The sequence below is a fragment of the Rhinolophus hipposideros genome (genome assembly GCF_964194185.1).
Source record: "Rhinolophus hipposideros genome assembly, chromosome: 21".
Lineage (NCBI taxonomy): Eukaryota > Metazoa > Chordata > Mammalia > Chiroptera > Rhinolophidae > Rhinolophus > Rhinolophus hipposideros.
In genome coordinates this window covers 35,512,589-35,529,012 of record NC_138067.1, presented here as the reverse complement: position 1 = coordinate 35,529,012, position 16,424 = coordinate 35,512,589, and the positions used below count along the sequence as shown (strand labels likewise).

Here is a 16,424-nt window from a genome sequence, read left to right as displayed (position 1 = left end):
CCAAAAGGGCGCCCAGGCGTTCGCGCAGAGGGACTGACATCCACAAGGCTCTGTCGAGAGAGGAAAGCACGTTTTATTGGAAGTCTGGGCGGCAGAGAGGAGTCTGTGGGGTCTGAGCTGGGTGGGGAAGAGGGCAGTCCAGGTGGCAGTGGGCCCGCGGTGGTGGGTGGGAGGCGTCAGGTGTCAGGGGATTCCCGTGGGGTGAAAAAGGTGAGAGGCAGGAGAGCCCCCCCCCCAGCCATCACGCCCCAGCCCTTCGCCCCCTCCTCTTCTCCCCTTCTTCCCTCAGCCTAGTCAAAGCTGCAGGATCTGGCTGGGTTCCATCGCGCCAGGTGTTTCTACCGCCTGCGGGAGGACAGACCTGAGGGGGAACACAAGACAGTTCAGGTGTCAGGAGGAGCACCCCGGTTCCCGCGGAGGGCGAAGAGGCAGGCGAACTCCCCTCCCTCGGGTTTGAGTTCAAGCCCCTCCCTCCTTGCTCCCAGAGGGGCCGGGAAAGGGCTTCTTGGAACCAGCCCTCATCCCCAAACACCCGAGGTCTCAAACTCACGGCGGATGGAGCTGCGGAAAGTTCCCTCCTCTTCATCAGGTTCTCCGGTCCTGGGAATAGAGAAGCAGGAGAACTGGGGGTGGAAAAGGAGAAAGGCAGCCGTTCCCAGTAATCCCCTAACGCCGCCCTCATGTCACAGACCGGTGTGCCCTGAAGCCGAGAAGGGCGAGGAGCAGGCTCGGTTCCGCCAGAGAACCAGGCGCACCCAGGAGCCCTTTAAGTGTGTGGCAGGAGGCGCTCCTAGAGGGGTACCAGTGAGTACCTCCCTGAGTGCTGGGGAAGGGACTGGGAGTGGTGGGGGAGGGAAGGCCAAAGGGACTGGAAGGCAGTCTGCCTCGATATGGTCTCATCTTCTAGCTGTGTGATCTTGGGCAAGTCACTACCTCTCTGTGCCTCGGCTTCCTCATCTGTAAAATGAGGTTAATAACAGCACCTCCCTCAGCGACATGGTGTGAGGGGTAAATAATGTAATACACAATGCAACAGTATCTGGCACGTGGGACACACACGCCCAATAAATATTTGCTATTATGTGTAATAATATCTACAATTGTTTTAACCTGTTTAAACCCATTGCCTGGGTTTGAAATTTTATTTAAAGATGAATCAAAGAGCTAGGAACAAGACTCTGAGCTAAACTGGGCCACCAAGTGAGGTGATCTCATTTCGCCGCGCCTCTTTCTTTCACAGCACTTATCACGCTTTGTGATTTCATATGTGTGGAGCTGTTTGAACCTACGGCCACCGCCCCCACTGGGCTGAAAGCTCAGCCAGACAGGGAAGGCAGTTAATTCACTGCTGGGTCCAAGGACCCGGCTTGGGGCTTGGCAGGTAGTAGGTGCTTAATACAAATTTGCTGAAGGGCCTCTGGCTGCGGGTGGGATGGACTTCCCGCCTCTCCCCCAGCGCCCTTGTAAAGCAGGAGTCAGTGAATGACGGGAGGGCCTCTTACCTCTGCTGCTGGTTGAACTTGCACCGGCACTTTCTGCCTGTGGGTGGGGAATGGGGGGGAGACAGGGCTGAGAGTCCGCTGTCGGCGAGCACCGAGTGGCGCTCTTACTCCAGCTGGTGCTCGCGAGGGGCGGGGCCGAGGGCGGGGATAGGGGCAGGAAGGGCGGGTCCCGGGTCGGGGCTAGAACTGGATGGGCAGATGGTGGGAGCAAGGCGGGGCTGGGGCGGAGATAGGCAGAGGCAGGGCTGGGGGCAGTGGTACCGGTTACTCACTCAAGATGATGAGGATGCCTAGGATGAAAAGGACCCCGGCAATGGCGAGGCCTCCAATCCTCAGGGAATTGTAGTCTACGGGCAGCAGGAGGAGGGTGAGGGCAGGGAAGGGAGGAGGAAGGATAGGAGAGGGGCAGAATGAGGAGGAGGAGAAAGGAAGAAGGAAGGGAAGGAGGAGAGGAGAAAAAGATGAATGAGAAGAAGGAGCAGATATGGGAGAAGGGAGGAGGTGGGTCAGAGAAATGACCGTGAAGGAAGGGAAGGAGATGGGCAGTGCAGGGAGGAGAGAGGAAACAAGAAAGCAGGGAAAGACGGCGGAGAGGATGAGGGAGACAGGAGGAAGCAGAGGATGGGCCATAAGATACTGACAGATAAAAGGAAAGAGAGAATCAAAGAGACAGAAAGGGATCAAATAGAGAGACAGAGATACACAGAAAGAGACATAGAGAAGCAGACAGGGGAAGATCAAGCAAGAGTCAGAGAGCCAGAGCAAGAAAGAGAGAGAGAGAGAGAGAGAGAGAGAGAGAGAGAGAGAGAGAACATAAGGGCAGGACAGGCAAACCCAGCCCCCAAAACTCCCACCCCCACACCCCGCAACTCCCAAAGATAGATGCCCCTCTCTCTCTTACCATAGGTGAATGGGTCATTTTCCTGTGGAGCTTCTGGAAAGAGAGAGAGAAGTCAAGGGTTGGATGCTTCCTGGGATCCTGGGATCCTGGACATTAAAGGGCATAAAGAGACCCTTTGGGGGGATTCTACTTTCCTGGGCTGAAAGTTTGGGAGCAGTTGGTTGGACGCTGAGCCTGCTCATTCTCTCTGGGTCTTAGCTGACCCCTCTGTACTGTCCTGGCTGGGGCAGGGGACACATAACTGTCCCAGCTTCCCATCTCATTACAGGTGTCTGTGATTCCATCATCCTTGGGAAGCCAACTGACATCCCACCTCCACCTTTGCCTGACCTGGCCATCCTCTCCCTTCCTCCAAATACCAGCCTGTGACTGGACCCAATGTGGGATCCCCGATTTCCCAGTGCTCCAACAGTCTTAGTTTAGGTTGAAGTCTCAAACTTGGTTCTTTTGCAGGGTTTCCTGGACCCTTGCTACCCTTGGGGCTGAGGTGGGTAGTGGGCTGCCTCCTCAGACTCACCTGCGCTGGCCATGGCGAGGAGACCCACACAGAGAATCAAGATGTGGTCCAGAGATGCCATTGTCCTGGAGGACACCAAGGGTCAGGACATGCGCACCCTCATTCCCCCACCATTGGGGCCGGAACCCAAGGGGTTAAGTCAGAGACATGTGAGGGACTTAATTCCAAAAGCATTTGTCATTCAGCTTGGCCACCCTGAGAAACAGGGGCACCCCTGCTTCATGGGACACAGTGTTACCAAAACAACTCACACAATGGGGGTCACATGGCAGCAAGGACAAGGGTGAGACTCTCATAGGCCACAGGGATCTCCTGCAGGCCTGCGCCTCCCCACCGCAGGCCCCAGATTCCCCACACTCACTCTAACGGGAAAAGCAGGCCTCACCCCACCCAGGTGGACAGACAAATACACTGCGAGGGACCAGACAGCCAAGACACACCCAAGGACCCACTTGCCCACACACCACGGCCTCACTGTGTCCTCAGTATCCCAGCTCTGCTGTCCTCACCGCTGGCAGCCGCTCTCTGCCTGACCCTGGGTATAAATATCTCCCACTTCACTCTGGAGGAATTTGCCTCACACAGGCCACCATGGCAACAGCTTTCCTTCCCCTCCTCGGGGTCACACACAACCTAGCTGGGGAAAAGGCCACCCCTTCTCCTCTCCTGGGAGTGATGAGAAAAGGGAAAAACATTCCCTCCACCCGCCTCTGGGTGACATCTTTCACAAGCGGACAACACCAGGCGAGTGATATGAGATTGAAGGCAGACACCAGGAGCAGGGACACACACATGCACGCGCACACCGTGGGGCTGGAATGGAGACAGCACCCGCTCCCCACACTTCTGGTTGGAGCGGAACATGGGGTGGAGACATAATCAGGCAGGCGTTATTCTTCATCTAGGCCTCTAATGCCCCCAAACAGTGACGCAATCTGACCTACACATGTGCGTGTCTATAACCCACACCCAGCCAGGGGGCAGCAGCAGGGAAGGGAGGAGTTGCACCCACACTCCCACCCCTGGGGGAACCCCAACGTCTCAACCACACTCCCTTCCTCTTGGGTCTAGCCCGCTTGGGAAGCCGCAGGCTGGCCACTCCTGCTCCCAAAATAGGCAGCCCAGCCAGGCAAGGGGTGAGGCCAGGAGGGGAGGGGTGGGGGACGCTCACCCCAATCAGGCTGTCCCCTGCAGAAGGAAGGCCCCCAAGTCTGGCTGTGACCAGGCGAGCACTTTGGACCCCCTGGCCCAGAGCTGGATGCACCGCCCCCAGCGGTCTCCCCTCCCAGCCCCACCCTAGCTGTGCCCTCCCCAACCAGCAGCTGTAACTGGAGCCGGGGCTGGAGGGGGGCCAGGGGGCGGCCCCCAGCCCAGACCGCCCTGGCCCGCTAGGTTAACTCTCTCAGCTCAGATGGAGGAACAGTAGGCAGCCACGTTGGGGAAAGGAGGTGCTGGTAGGGAGGATTGGATTGCAGACACACACACACATACACACACACGCACACGCACACACGTGCACACACGTACACCTGCGTGCCTCGGGCACACCTCAGAATGCTTCTGAGCTGGAGTGGAAGGGTGGGTGTGAATGATTTTCTGTGCTGCTTCCTGGAAATTGTGCCTGGGTGGGGCCTAAGGTCACCCAGCCTCAGTGTTAAGGAGCCCACTGCCCCCTGACCCAAGTGTTCCTCAGAGCCCTGATCAGCAAGCACCACAGGACTTTTGGGGGACATTTCAGTTTGTGTGTAAGTGTGTGTGTGTGTGTGTGTGTGTGTGTGTGTGTGTGTGTTCCGCTGCTGACTGTGAGGTCCCCAGGGTGCACACCACACACACACACACACACAGAAACCCACAGACCCAGGTAAACAGGCACAAAAGCACACAAATACATATGTATATATATGTACAAACACAGAGGCAAACGCACACAGAACAACACACCCAGAGAGAAACCCAAAGGCTCCCACACACAGCCAGCACCTCCTACACCAGTCAGAAAACACCAAGACAAACACATTTGTGTACCCACACAACATAAAAAACACATATTTGTGCAGATGGATACCTGTACAGCGGCACAAGGACACAGCCACACACCTGTCCCCTCTTACAAATGGTCACAAAGATACACACTCGTGAAGACATACTCACACATGACGGTACTGAGACACACCAATACACACACGGCACACATAAATGCACGCAAAGGCATAGACACACAGCCAGCACTCCTACATAGTCTCAGAGATGTGAAGGCCCACAAACTTGTGTGCTCACGTACACAGACACACACACCTTTACATGGGTACACAGAGAAGCAGAAACGCTGTCAAGAACACAGCCATACAACCAGCTACTCTTACACATAACCACAAAGACAGACGACACACCTGTGTTCACAACCTCATGCATAGGCAAACAGGCACACGACTGGCCACATCATCACAGACATAGAAGCCTACGCGCTTGTGTTCACACACCAACACCACCAAATGTGGGTTGATATGTTTAACCTTGAACCTCCCCTTCCCTGAGTTCACGTCGTCTCTAGGACCCTCTGGAGGACCACACACCTGTCATACTCAAGGGCAAGTCAAATTCACAAGGCACTGATAACAGAGAAATCTGCGATCAGGTCTGGACTCTGCCACTCCTGGTTGTGTGACCTTTAGCAGCCCATGTGACCTTTCTGTGCCTCCGTTTCCCATCCTATAAAGTAGAGAAATCATTGAGGCCATACGTGTAAGTCCTCAGAGGTCTCTGACCCAGAGGTCTTATTATTAACTCCATGTTAGAGATGAGCAAACTGAGGCTGAGCAGAGTGGAGCTAATTCTCCCAGGGTCCCCCCGGTAGTTAAGGACAGAAACTGCACTTCTTCCAGTCGAAGAGGCCAGAAGGGGCAGCCGAATCCCACGCTCTGCAGGACACGGAGTGAAGGGCAGGTGGGCATGCTCTCACTCAGGCACAGGTGCACCCGAGACACACACATACATGTGTGCACATGGCTTCAGAGGACCCACGGGCCTTCAAAAGTCTCCCTTATCCCCGTCTGTCTGAGCCTTCAGCCTCTGCCCTTCCTGGGTTTGCACCCCAGGGTCACCAGCAGCCCCTGGTTAATGATAACCCTAATGTTTATATAGCACTGGGAAGGTGTGACAAGGAGCAAGCTGGGAGAGGAGCACCCGGCCAGCTCCAGCGACTCTTGGGCTTTCTCCCCTCACAGGGCCAGCTACTCCAGAGTGGAGTGGCTCAACCACTTTCCCGCTGTGTGATATTGGGCAAATGACTTAACCTCTCTGTGGCTCAGTTTCTTCTTCTGTAAAATGGAGATAATAATAGTATTCACCTTAGAGGGCCGTTGGGATGATTACGTGAAATGATCCATGTAAAACATTTAGATCAAGCCTGGCACACAGTCAGTGACAACAAAGTTAGCTATCGTTATCGTCATTATCATCCTTGTCATAAACTGGAGTGAGAACCCTGCTAGGTAGGGCATGCTGTGAATATGGATTTAGGCCAGTCTGCCCTCTGTGCCCTGGCACGAACGTCTTTATCTTTATCTGTGAGAAGTTTATCATCCCCGCTTTACAGCTGAGGTCACCAAGACCAGAGAGCCTTGCTGTTTGGCACAGAGCTGTTTGGGTGCAGGCAAGCACTTGGGTCCGGAGTCCACCCAAATCCACCAGTTCCGTGCAGCGATGCCCACCCTGCCCCGAATCCAAAGCCAGGGACGTCGCCTCCATCATCTCACTGAGTGCTCCACACACCCGGGAAGTGGATGCCATGATTGTCCCATTTGACAGATGGGAAAACAGGATCAGGGAGGATGCATGACTTGCTTACAACCACACACAACTGGACCTGTCATCCAGATCTGTGTGACCCTGGCTGAGCTGTTTTTGGTCCCTTATCCCCCACATTTTCTGGGTGTGTGCAGCAAGACAAGAGAGGCTGTGCATTTTACTCAGTGGTGGTGGGGGGGAGTAGTTAGGTTTAGATCTGTCCAGAGCCATGAAACAAATCGTTCAACCGCCTTATGCCTCAGTTTCCCCATCTGTAAAATGGGGATTAGGAATACAACCCACCTTACGGGGTTGTTGTGAGGACTGAGTAAATTCACTTACTCACAGTAAGTGCTCAGTGAATATTCCTAGTACCATTTGGGGCTGGGTAACAAGTGCCCATAATTTATTTTTCGTATTTAATGGACAGAATCTATCCAAACTGCTAAAAAGCTTAGTCCAAATAAAAACAATCATTATCCATGAGTTCTGATCTCCAAAGAAAGAATGCAATATCTTGTGGCAAAGCCCAGGAGCTGGCGCTTGGGCTCGAGTCCTGGCTCTGCCCTTTCTGGGTAACCTAGATCTCAAATTAGCTGACCTCTCTCCTCAGAATGTCCATCTGTGAAATAGCCATACAATTGTATCAACCTCAGCGGGCTGTGGTGAGGTCAGGAGCTAATAGATTAACCTTCAGGGCAGAGCTTGGTACAGAGTCAACGCTGAAGAAGGAGGTGGCATCATCATTATTTTCCCTTGGGTTGATTCCCTACCCCCAGTGGGTGGTGGGCATTCAAGGGGTTAATTTGGGGCGTGCAAGGGAGGTTGTGGGTTTGGGGCAGGGTAGCGCGCTACCGAATGTATCCACCAGAGGGAGTAGCTGGACTTGAGCTGGCCCCTGCAAGCCTGGTGACAGCGCCCGCCCACCACACCCTCCTAGAGCCAGGGGAGGGGGCTGTCTGGGAGTGGCCGGGGCGGCTCCAGCCCTCAGTGGTCTCTCTTCCCACCCTCCTCCTGCCGGCAGAGCCATCCGGTCCCCACCCTGGTGACATCCTCCTCACACTCCCTAAGTGGGGAATCTGGGCAGGGGGCTGGCAGGGAGTGGCCAAGGCAGCTCCAGCCCTCGGTGGCCCCTCCCCTCCCATGGGGCCATCCAGTCCTTTCCCCAGGGCTGCTCTTCTTATGGCCTCTGACCCTCTCTTCTTTCTTACCCGGCTTTGCTGGGCACACCCGGTGCCCAGTGAGTCCCTTTCCCAAACTTCCAGGGAGAAGGGGCGTGGGAGGAGGGGAAGGGAGATAAAACATAAAGACAGAGGGACACACACACACACTCACACACTCAGAGAGGCCAACAGAGACTGAGAGACACAGAGACAGAAAAAGAGACAAAGACAGAAATAAAGAGAGGCAGAGATAGAAAGTAGGAAACAGACTCACTCACTCACTGAGTCAGAGAGAGAGAGAGAGAGAGAGAGAGAGAGAGAGAGAGAGAGAGAGAGAGAGAGAGAGAGAGAGAGAAACAGAAAATTAAGCGCCAAAGAGATATAGGGAGAAAGACAGACTGAAAGAGAGGAGAGGACAGAAAGAGGAGAGAGAAGAAGCCAGGGCAGAGCGTGCCAGCTGGCGGAATGGAGGGTCGCCTGGCATGGGAGATGTAGTGGCCGCAGCCTGGGCAGAGCTGGGTGGGCAGAGAGGAGCTGGTGCCTCAGCAGGGGTGAGGGGGCATGGGAGGGGCAAGCATTCTGCTGCTTCTGCTGCTGGCTGAGGCAGGGGCTGGGGTGGCCTGGAGACCCCCAAAGGGAAAGTGTCCTCTGAGCTGCTCCTGCTCCAAAGACAGTGCCCTGTGTGAAGGTTCCCCGGACCTGCCCGAGAGCTTCTCCCCGACCCTGCTGTCACTGTGAGTGTAAGGGTGGGCATGGGAGTCCTGGGACCCCAGGGGTTGGGGGCAGGATGCTGGGGTCCTCAAGGAAACAAGGGCCTGTCAGGATCATGGGAGGTGGACAGCAAAGGATGTTGGGATGCCCAAAAGGGGGCTGCTGGGATTTGGAGGGGAAGGGAAGGGAAATTCCAAAGGGCAGGGGCAATATTAGGGGCCCCCGAGGAAGGATAGTGGGGTGGGATAAGTGTTCCCAGGACACTCACCAAGCAAGGAAGGCAAATGCCTGTCTCCCTGAGATGTAGGGGAAATACACCCAGGACAGGGGTGGCATGCCAGGGCCCCACAGACAGGACATGGCTCTGGGATGGGACTGGGGTATTGGAGTAGTTTTCTTCTCACCCACTATTACCCATGTCCCCAGCTCTCTCGTAAGGACTGGAGTCACCCAGCTGAAGGCCGGCAGCTTCCTGAGGGTACCATCACTGCACCTGCTGTGAGTGGGACCCAGCTGAGCCAACAGCAAGCTCAAGGGAGTGGGTGTTCACGCACATGCATGTGGGGGTGGGCACACCTATGGACATGTGTGTGTCTGTGAAAACATCTGTGTCCACGCACATACTCACATTGCATGCATGTGTGTGTGTGACCACACCCATGTGGGCTGAGGGTGGGGCCAAGGTTAAAATGTCAGATAAGGGGCAGCAACTCTGGAAAATTTTCTTTCTTGCTCCCTTGCCAGCCTCTTCACATCCAACTACTTCTCCGTGATTGAGGATGATGCATTTGCTGGCCTGTCCCACCTGCAATACCTGTGAGTGAGGCCAGCGGATGGGGCAGGAATGGGGGCCTGGGAGAGGAAGGAGGGGCCCCTCTGTGACTCCCAGAGTATGGGGAAGTAGGGGCTTATTGCCTTGGGGAGGAAGTGTCTGGACGCGTCTCTTCTTGAGGGACAAGGGGCCTGACCTCTTGGATGGGATCAGGGCTCCTGCTCAGCTCTGTAATCTCAGCCTGCTCACCTCACCTCTCTGTGCTTGGAGATCCACAAAGGAACAGGGTAACCCAAGACTGTTTGTGGCCCGACCTGACTTAGGGGAGCCCAGGGAGGGTGCAAAGAGGCCAGAGACAGGAAATGTTTCAAATTAACAAGAAACACCTCTGAGTTAGGTGGGGATGTTGGCAATGGTGGTGGTGGGGACGACGGTGTGGCAATGCTGGCATTGGTGTTGATGAGAATAATGGTGGTGTCTTGTTGCTGCTGCTCACGAGGAAATGGTGGCATTATTGAGGATGATGGAGTGCAGATGATGTTGATAAAAATGGCAGACCCCACGGTAATGGTGCTGTTGGTGTGCTGATGATGAAGTTTGAGAGGTTGGTACCAGTGATAATGATCAGTGTAGAGGACGTTGGTAATTCTGGTACTGGTGTTAGTGCTGATGTGGGTGATGGCTGTGGGCAGCATGTTGGTGTTGGTGTAACGGAAATATTGTTGGTATTGGATTTGGTGGTGATGGTGGGGGTGTTGGTACGTATGGCAGTTGTGGTGCTGGTGGTGAGAGAGGAGGTGAGTGATGGGGATGATGGTGACCTCATTGGTGTTGGCAGTGCTGGTGCTAGTGCTGATGCTTGTGATAATGGTGGCAGTGTTGGTGATGATGGTGGCAGTCATTTTGGTGTTGAGTGTGAAGGCTGTGTCATTGGTGATGCTTTTAGGGTTGCTGGTGTGGGGGTTGGTAATGATGGTGTTGGTGACGGGAGTGGTGGTGGTGGTGATGGTGTTGGTGATGATGGTGGCAGTGTTGGTGACAATGGTGGCATGGTAATGATGGTAATGATGGTGTTGGTGATGGGAGTGATGGTGGTGGTGATGGTGTTGGTGATGACGGTGGTAGTGTTGGTGACAATGGTGGCATGGTACATTGTTGGTGATAATGGCAGTTATTGGTACTGTGGTTGATGACAATAGTAGAGGCATGGGTGTTGGTCATAATGGATGATGGTGGAGGTGTTGGTGGTCATAATGGTGCTAGAGCTGGGATTAGTGACCATCGTGGCAGTGGTGGTAATGGTGGCGACAGGGTTCACTACAAGGCTGGTAATGACCAGATGGGTCAGGTTCTTGGCTCCCTGGATTGTAGGCTGGGATCTCGGTGAGAAGAGGTTTCTGGGGAGGCTTCCTCTGGGATTATACCAAGTGTTGGGGGAGAATTCAACACATTCCAGTGGCCTATGGCTTCCATGGGGTGAGTTCCCCTAAAATCTATGGGGCCACAGCAGGAAAGCGAGGGTCTCCTCCTCACCCCTCATTCCTTCCACAGCTTCATCGAGGACAATGAGATTGGCTCCATTTCTAAGAATGCTCTCAGAGGACTTCGCTCACTCACACATCTGTGCGTGCCTCCAAGGCGTCACCCCCCACCACCCCAGCCCGCCCGACAGGCACCCCACACCCCATCACCCAGGGACACAGGGGCTGATGACCCCTCCTCCTTCTCTCCCTCCACCAGGAGCCTGGCCAATAACCATCTTGAGACCCTTCCCAGATTCCTGTTTCGAGGCCTGGAGACCCTGACTCATGTGTGAGGCTCAGGGGGCTGGGTGGGTGGGGGTGGATGGGATTATTGGAGAGGGGAGGGGATATCTGTACCCACAATGTGTGCAGCTGCGATGGTTCTTACATATTTTTCACACCACTTGTGGGGCCCCATCCTGAACCCTCGCCTGGGGAGGGGGTGGGGAGAGTGGCCTCCAGGGGGTGGAAGCCGGGTCGCAGCCCCTCCCCGGCCTCTTGCCCCAGGGACCTCCGAGGGAACCAGTTCCAGTGTGACTGCCGTGTCCTCTGGCTGCTGCAGTGGATGCCCACCGTGAACGCCAGCGTGGGGGCTGGGGCCTGCGCCGGCCCCGCCGCCCTGGCCCACATGCAGCTCCGCCACCTGGACCCCAAGACGTTCAAGTGCAGAGCCATAGGTGGGGGCTTTCCCGGATGGGTGGGAGGGACAGCCGGGGTTCCCAGAAGAAGGCGGGAGATCAGGGGGACAGTGGCCAGGGCCGAAGGGTTCACCTCACCTCCAACTCTGCCATTTCCTGGCTGTGAGACTCTGAGCAAGCAGCATCACCTCCTTGAGCCTCAGTTTTCTCATCTGTAGAATGGAGGTAATAAACAGTGACATAGGATTGCTGTTGAGAGTTCAGTGATGCGTCCATACCTGCATAGCATTTGGCACAGGGCCTAGGATGGGAGGCCTTTATAACTGTTTGCTCTTGATGTTATTAATATAAAAATGACCACTTCTAAAATACTTCCTATGATCATTTTGGTATCATTATGGGTACTGGACAATGCAGAGAGCATGGCAGTGATGAAGACAGCCCTGGGTCTTGCCTTCACAGAGCCCACAGACCAGAGGACGGCAGAGATAGCCCAGAATGATCAGGGCCAGTGTTTGGGAAGCACAGAGTTGTCGGGGCTGGAAGTGGGGGAGCCTACAGGGCTGCAGAAGCCCAGAACCAGAGTGAGGGCCAGACATTGCTTAGAGGGTCAGGAAGGGCTTCCTGAAGGAGTGGACATTTGAGTTCCAATCTGAAAGCTGTTAATATGATAATAACTATCATTATCATCATCATCTAAGTGTAAGACGTGTTTTAGGTCTGTGGGACTCATAGAAAAGAAAATTTAACTTAAAAGTTCTCTTTATTCATTTATTCAACAAACATTCACCAAGGTTCTCTCTGTGCCAAGCCCTGTGAGAGGCAATGGGCACACTGTGGTGACGAAGGTAGCTCGGAGCCCTGGCCTCACAGTCCCGGGGAGTGGGGAGACAGCTATTCCATACAACATTGCACAAATAAATGTATGCTATATGTTGTGATAAACACAGGGAGCGATGAGGGACATTAAGGGAGGGTCCTACATGACATGGAGCATCTGAGAAGGCTTCTCTGAAGAGACGGCATTAGGTCTGGATGCAGCCAAGTGAAATACACAGAGGAGGGCACTGTAAAGAAAAGAGGTTGCATGTGCAATGGCCCTGAGGCAGCATAGAGCTTATCCTGTTTGAGGATCAAAGGAAAGTAGGTCTGGCTTGGGAGAGTGAGTGAAGGGAAAGATACAGGTGAGGTCAAAGGCACGGGGGCCTCACTGTACAGGACATTGGAAGCCACAGAATGGAGAGCAGATTTTACCCTGAGGGCTGTCGGAAGCCATGGTGGGTTTTGAGCAGAGGATGATAATTTGCTGGACAGTTTTAAAAGATCCCTCTTTGGGTGGGTATCCTTGGTAGTTCAACCCTGGCACCTAGAAATGGCCTGGCACATAGAGTGAAGTATTATGACTTGGAGTCAGCTGTCCAACTCTACCACCACTACGCTGGGCAACCTGGGTGCGTCGTTACCATAAAAGCTAAGCTGCTATAACAAAGAGGCTCAAAACACTATGAATTACAGAGGACAGAAGGTCTGAGGTGAGCAGTTCAGGAGAGTGGGGCTGCCCCTGGGTGTTGTCCTGCTTTTCATGGTTGACACAGAGTTGTGGCACGTCCATCTGCCAGTTCATGGGGAGAAGGGAAGAAGACCAAGTCCAGGGCGAACCATCTTCATACAAGAGAGGTGAGCATTACGGCCACCACTCTGCCCTTGTTCTATTGGGAACTTCGTCTAAACATGGCCACACCTAACTTCCGGAAAGGAGCTGGAGGAGTGCTGGGATAATTTGGCCTCTAGCTGGGCAGCTTTGTGCCCAGCTCCTATCCTGTTTCATGGAAGATGGGAAGGATGGATTTTACCGGACAACTGGCTGCCTGTGTCTCTCAGCCTTAGTTTCCTCACTGTAAAGTGGATATAATAACGGGCTGGACCTCATAGGGATTTTGTGAAGTTAAAATAATTATTGCACATGCTGTTTCTAAGCAACTATTTGATGATGCCACGAAGCCTAGAAAATAAAGTATTACCATGTTGTTGTGAGTTGATGCAGCTCTAGATGAAAAGATTCCACTCTATGTCCCTATGAGATGAACACCATGATGGTCCTCATTTCAGAGATGTGCAAACCAAGGCTCAGCGATGAGGACCCCTGGGGTCCCCCGAGCCTGCCTGACTCTCTCCTGCAACCCCCCAGAGCTGTCCTGGTTCCAGACAGTTGGAGAGTCGGCACTGGGCGTGGAGTCTTTCTCCTACCAGGGGGAACCCCACATCATCTTGGCACAGCCCTTCGCCGGCCGCTGCCTGATTCTCACCTGGGACTACAGCCTGCAACGCTTCCAGCCCGAGGAAGAGCTGTCCGGTGAGCCCCTTCCCATCTTCCTGCTTGCCCCTGCAGCCTGCCTGGTGGGCCTGCCCTGCCCAACCGGCCTGACCTGCCCCTTGCTCTCTGACTCCCTCACAGCGCCCTCGGTGGTGTCCTGCAAGCCGCTGGTGCTGGGCCTGCGCCTCTTTGTGTTGGCCGCCCGCCTGTGGGGAGGCTCACAGTTGTGGTCCAGGCCCAGCCCTGGTCTGCGCCTGGCCCCCACGCAAGCCCTGGCCCCACGACGGCTGCTGCGGCCCAATGACGCCGAACTCCTGTGGCTGGACGGGCAGCCCTGCTTCGTGGTGGCTGACGCCTCCAAGGCAGGCAGCACCACACTGCTGTGCCGTGATGGGCCCGGCTTTTACCCGCGCCAGAGCCTGCATGCCTGGCACCGGGACACGGATGCTGAGGTCCTCGAGCTGGACGGCCGGCCCCATCTGCTGCTGGCCTCTGCCTCCCAGCGGCCCGTGCTCTTCCACTGGTCTGGAGGCCGCTTTGAGCGGCGCACAGACATCCCCGAGGCTGAGGACGTCTATGCCACACGCCACTTCCAGGCCAGTGGGGATGTGTTCCTGTGCCTGACACGCTACATCGGGGACTCCATGGTGAGCCCAGGCCCAGTCAGGTGGGGCGGGCAGCAGAGGCCTCAAACCCAGACTGATCCGCAGCTGACTCCCACTCAGGGCTGGCTTTTTAGCGCTGACTATGCAATGTGGGCTAGTCTTTCAGCACTGACCCCACCTTGCACACTGGCCTCTAAATTCTGACCCAGTCTCACAGAGTGACCTTCAAACTCCAACCCCATTTAATGTGCTGCACTTTGAACTCTGACCCCATCTCAACACTGACTCCAAGTCTGTGAACCCTCAAGGATATTGACTCTAAACCACTCCTCATCCCCCAACACTGACACTGGCCCCGAGATTCTGATTCTATCCTCAACCTGCGGCTCTGCTCTGACTCACTCCAGTACTGACATTTAATTCCAACATCACTCCCTGAAGCCCCAAGGCTGACGCCCACCTCCTCCAAAACTCTCCTTCCAAAGTGAGGTATAGCCTGGGGGAGAGTCCGAGCCTAGAAAGCACTGATCTGACTCAGGTGTTCATAGGGTGTCTATGTGGAGAGCACACTAGAGTTCCAAGGACAGGAGTAGGGAGACCAGGGAGGAGGTGACTGGGGCTGGGTTGGAGTGCGGCCAGAGGAGACTTGAGAAATATACACCACAGTACATAAAACTGACAGATTCCACTGCTGATGGATTCTGTGTTGTAGGGTGTGTGGGAGACAGAAGGGCCAAGAATGACTCTTAAGTTTGTGGCCTGAGCAGCTGGGTGGTGACATTTATGAAGATAAGAAAGCTGCAGGAGTTTGGGTACCTATAGGCCTCTGTTTATAGGCTGTTCCAAGTCCTCCAAAGCCTAGAGAACTGCCAATAGGCATGGCCTTTCTGGACGCCAGGCTCTAACTAGTGGCCACACTTCATAGGTCATGCGCTGGGATGGCTCCATGTTTCGCCTGCTGCAGCAACTTCCCTCACGTGGTGCCCACGTCTTCCAGCCGCTGCTCATCGCCAGGGACCAGCTGGCTATCCTGGGCAGCGACTTCGCCTTCAGCCAGGTCTTCCACCTTGAGCCTGATAAGGGGCTCCTGGAACCACTGCAGGAGCTGGGGCCCCCGGCCTTGGTGGCCCCCCGGGCCTTTGCCCACATCACTATGGCCAGCAGACGCTTCCTGTTTGCTGCGTGCTTCAAGGGCCCCACACAGATCTACCAGGTTCACGAGTTAGACCTCAGTGCCTAACACCAGGCAGGACCCTGGACGTGGCTGGGGCTGGGGGTGGGAGGTGGGGGTGGGGCATGGGGAGTCTTAGGCCTCTGGACACCCCCTTGACTGGCCTCCTGGCCCCACTTGGAATTATGGCTGGTTCTGTGGGATACTGGCCACAGGGCAAGTTCAAGGCAAAAGCTGCCCTTCCCATCTTAGTAACATCTTGGCTGGGGGCAAATGCTCCCCACCAAAGGTGATGTGGGGCTCAGGCTGGGGCACAGAGGCAGAATACAGAAGTCATGGTGGGAGTAATGTGCAGAGCTCCATGAGGTCTGGAAGCACCCCCCCCCCCTCCCATTCGACCCACCCTCACCTCTCCTGTTCCCTGTGAGAATACTCAGGAGGAGATAGCTTTCCTGTCTCGTCTAAACTCAATCCGGCCAATCACTTTTAGTGCATGCCCATGACATCATCAGTTGCTGGGCTGGTTTTACTGCCAGGCTTGCTAACTTCCTCTGCTGCTTGTGCCCACGCCTGCGGTGGCGGAAGCCCAGCATGTCATCCCTCTTGCTCTGGGCCTGGGAATAGGTGGGAAAACGAGAGCTGTTCCGGCCGAGCCCCGGTTACCTCTCCCAAGTGGGTGACAGGGGTGAGGGAGAAGGTATGTGAGCTCAATAAACACGCTGTGCATCTGCCCTATCTGTTGTGGTGGGATTACTGGGAGAGGCTGTCTCCTGAGGGGCATGGGTGGGGGGCAGTGTCCAGGGAGCAGTGCTATAGAGGGG

At 55.0% G+C, this 16,424-nt stretch overlaps 2 protein-coding genes across 9 annotated transcripts; one reads left to right on the top strand and one right to left on the bottom strand.

Annotated features, from left to right (window-relative positions):
• Window positions 1-55: 55 nt before the first annotated feature.
• FXYD1 (FXYD domain containing ion transport regulator 1) lies at window positions 56-4,233 on the bottom strand. 4 transcript variants are annotated; one of them, XM_081033161.1, is made up of 7 exons: window positions 4,092-4,233; window positions 2,921-2,985; window positions 2,404-2,436; window positions 1,775-2,138; window positions 1,503-1,539; window positions 551-600; window positions 56-361 (listed from the first exon to the last, which is right to left on the bottom strand). In XM_081033161.1, exons 3-7 carry the CDS (start codon window positions 2,419-2,421, stop codon window positions 339-341), a joined length of 492 nt encoding a protein of 163 aa, XP_080889287.1. In that variant the 5' UTR covers window positions 2,422-2,436; window positions 2,921-2,985; window positions 4,092-4,233; the 3' UTR covers window positions 56-338. The 4 variants fall into 4 exon arrangements, with proteins under 4 accessions (XP_080889287.1, XP_080889289.1, XP_080889290.1 ...); XM_081033163.1 differs by having other exon boundaries at window positions 1,775-1,849; window positions 4,092-4,228; XM_081033164.1 differs by having other exon boundaries at window positions 1,775-1,849; window positions 3,385-4,194.
• A 3,794-nt stretch (window positions 4,234-8,027) lies between these two features.
• Window positions 8,028-16,337, top strand: LGI4 (leucine rich repeat LGI family member 4). Of its 5 annotated transcripts, XM_081030839.1 has the most exons (10): window positions 8,100-8,603; window positions 9,007-9,078; window positions 9,325-9,396; window positions 10,904-10,975; window positions 11,093-11,164; window positions 11,383-11,552; window positions 13,029-13,190; window positions 13,702-13,866; window positions 13,969-14,474; window positions 15,358-16,337. In XM_081030839.1, the coding sequence occupies exons 1-10, from the start codon at window positions 8,431-8,433 to the stop codon at window positions 15,670-15,672; spliced, it is 1,779 nt and encodes a 592-aa protein (XP_080886965.1). In that variant the 5' UTR covers window positions 8,100-8,430; the 3' UTR covers window positions 15,673-16,337. The 5 variants fall into 5 exon arrangements, with proteins under 5 accessions (XP_080886968.1, XP_080886969.1, XP_080886965.1 ...); XM_081030842.1 differs by lacking the exon at window positions 13,029-13,190 and having other exon boundaries at window positions 8,028-8,603; XM_081030841.1 differs by lacking the exon at window positions 10,904-10,975 and having other exon boundaries at window positions 8,303-8,603.
• Window positions 16,338-16,424: the final 87 nt, after the last annotated feature.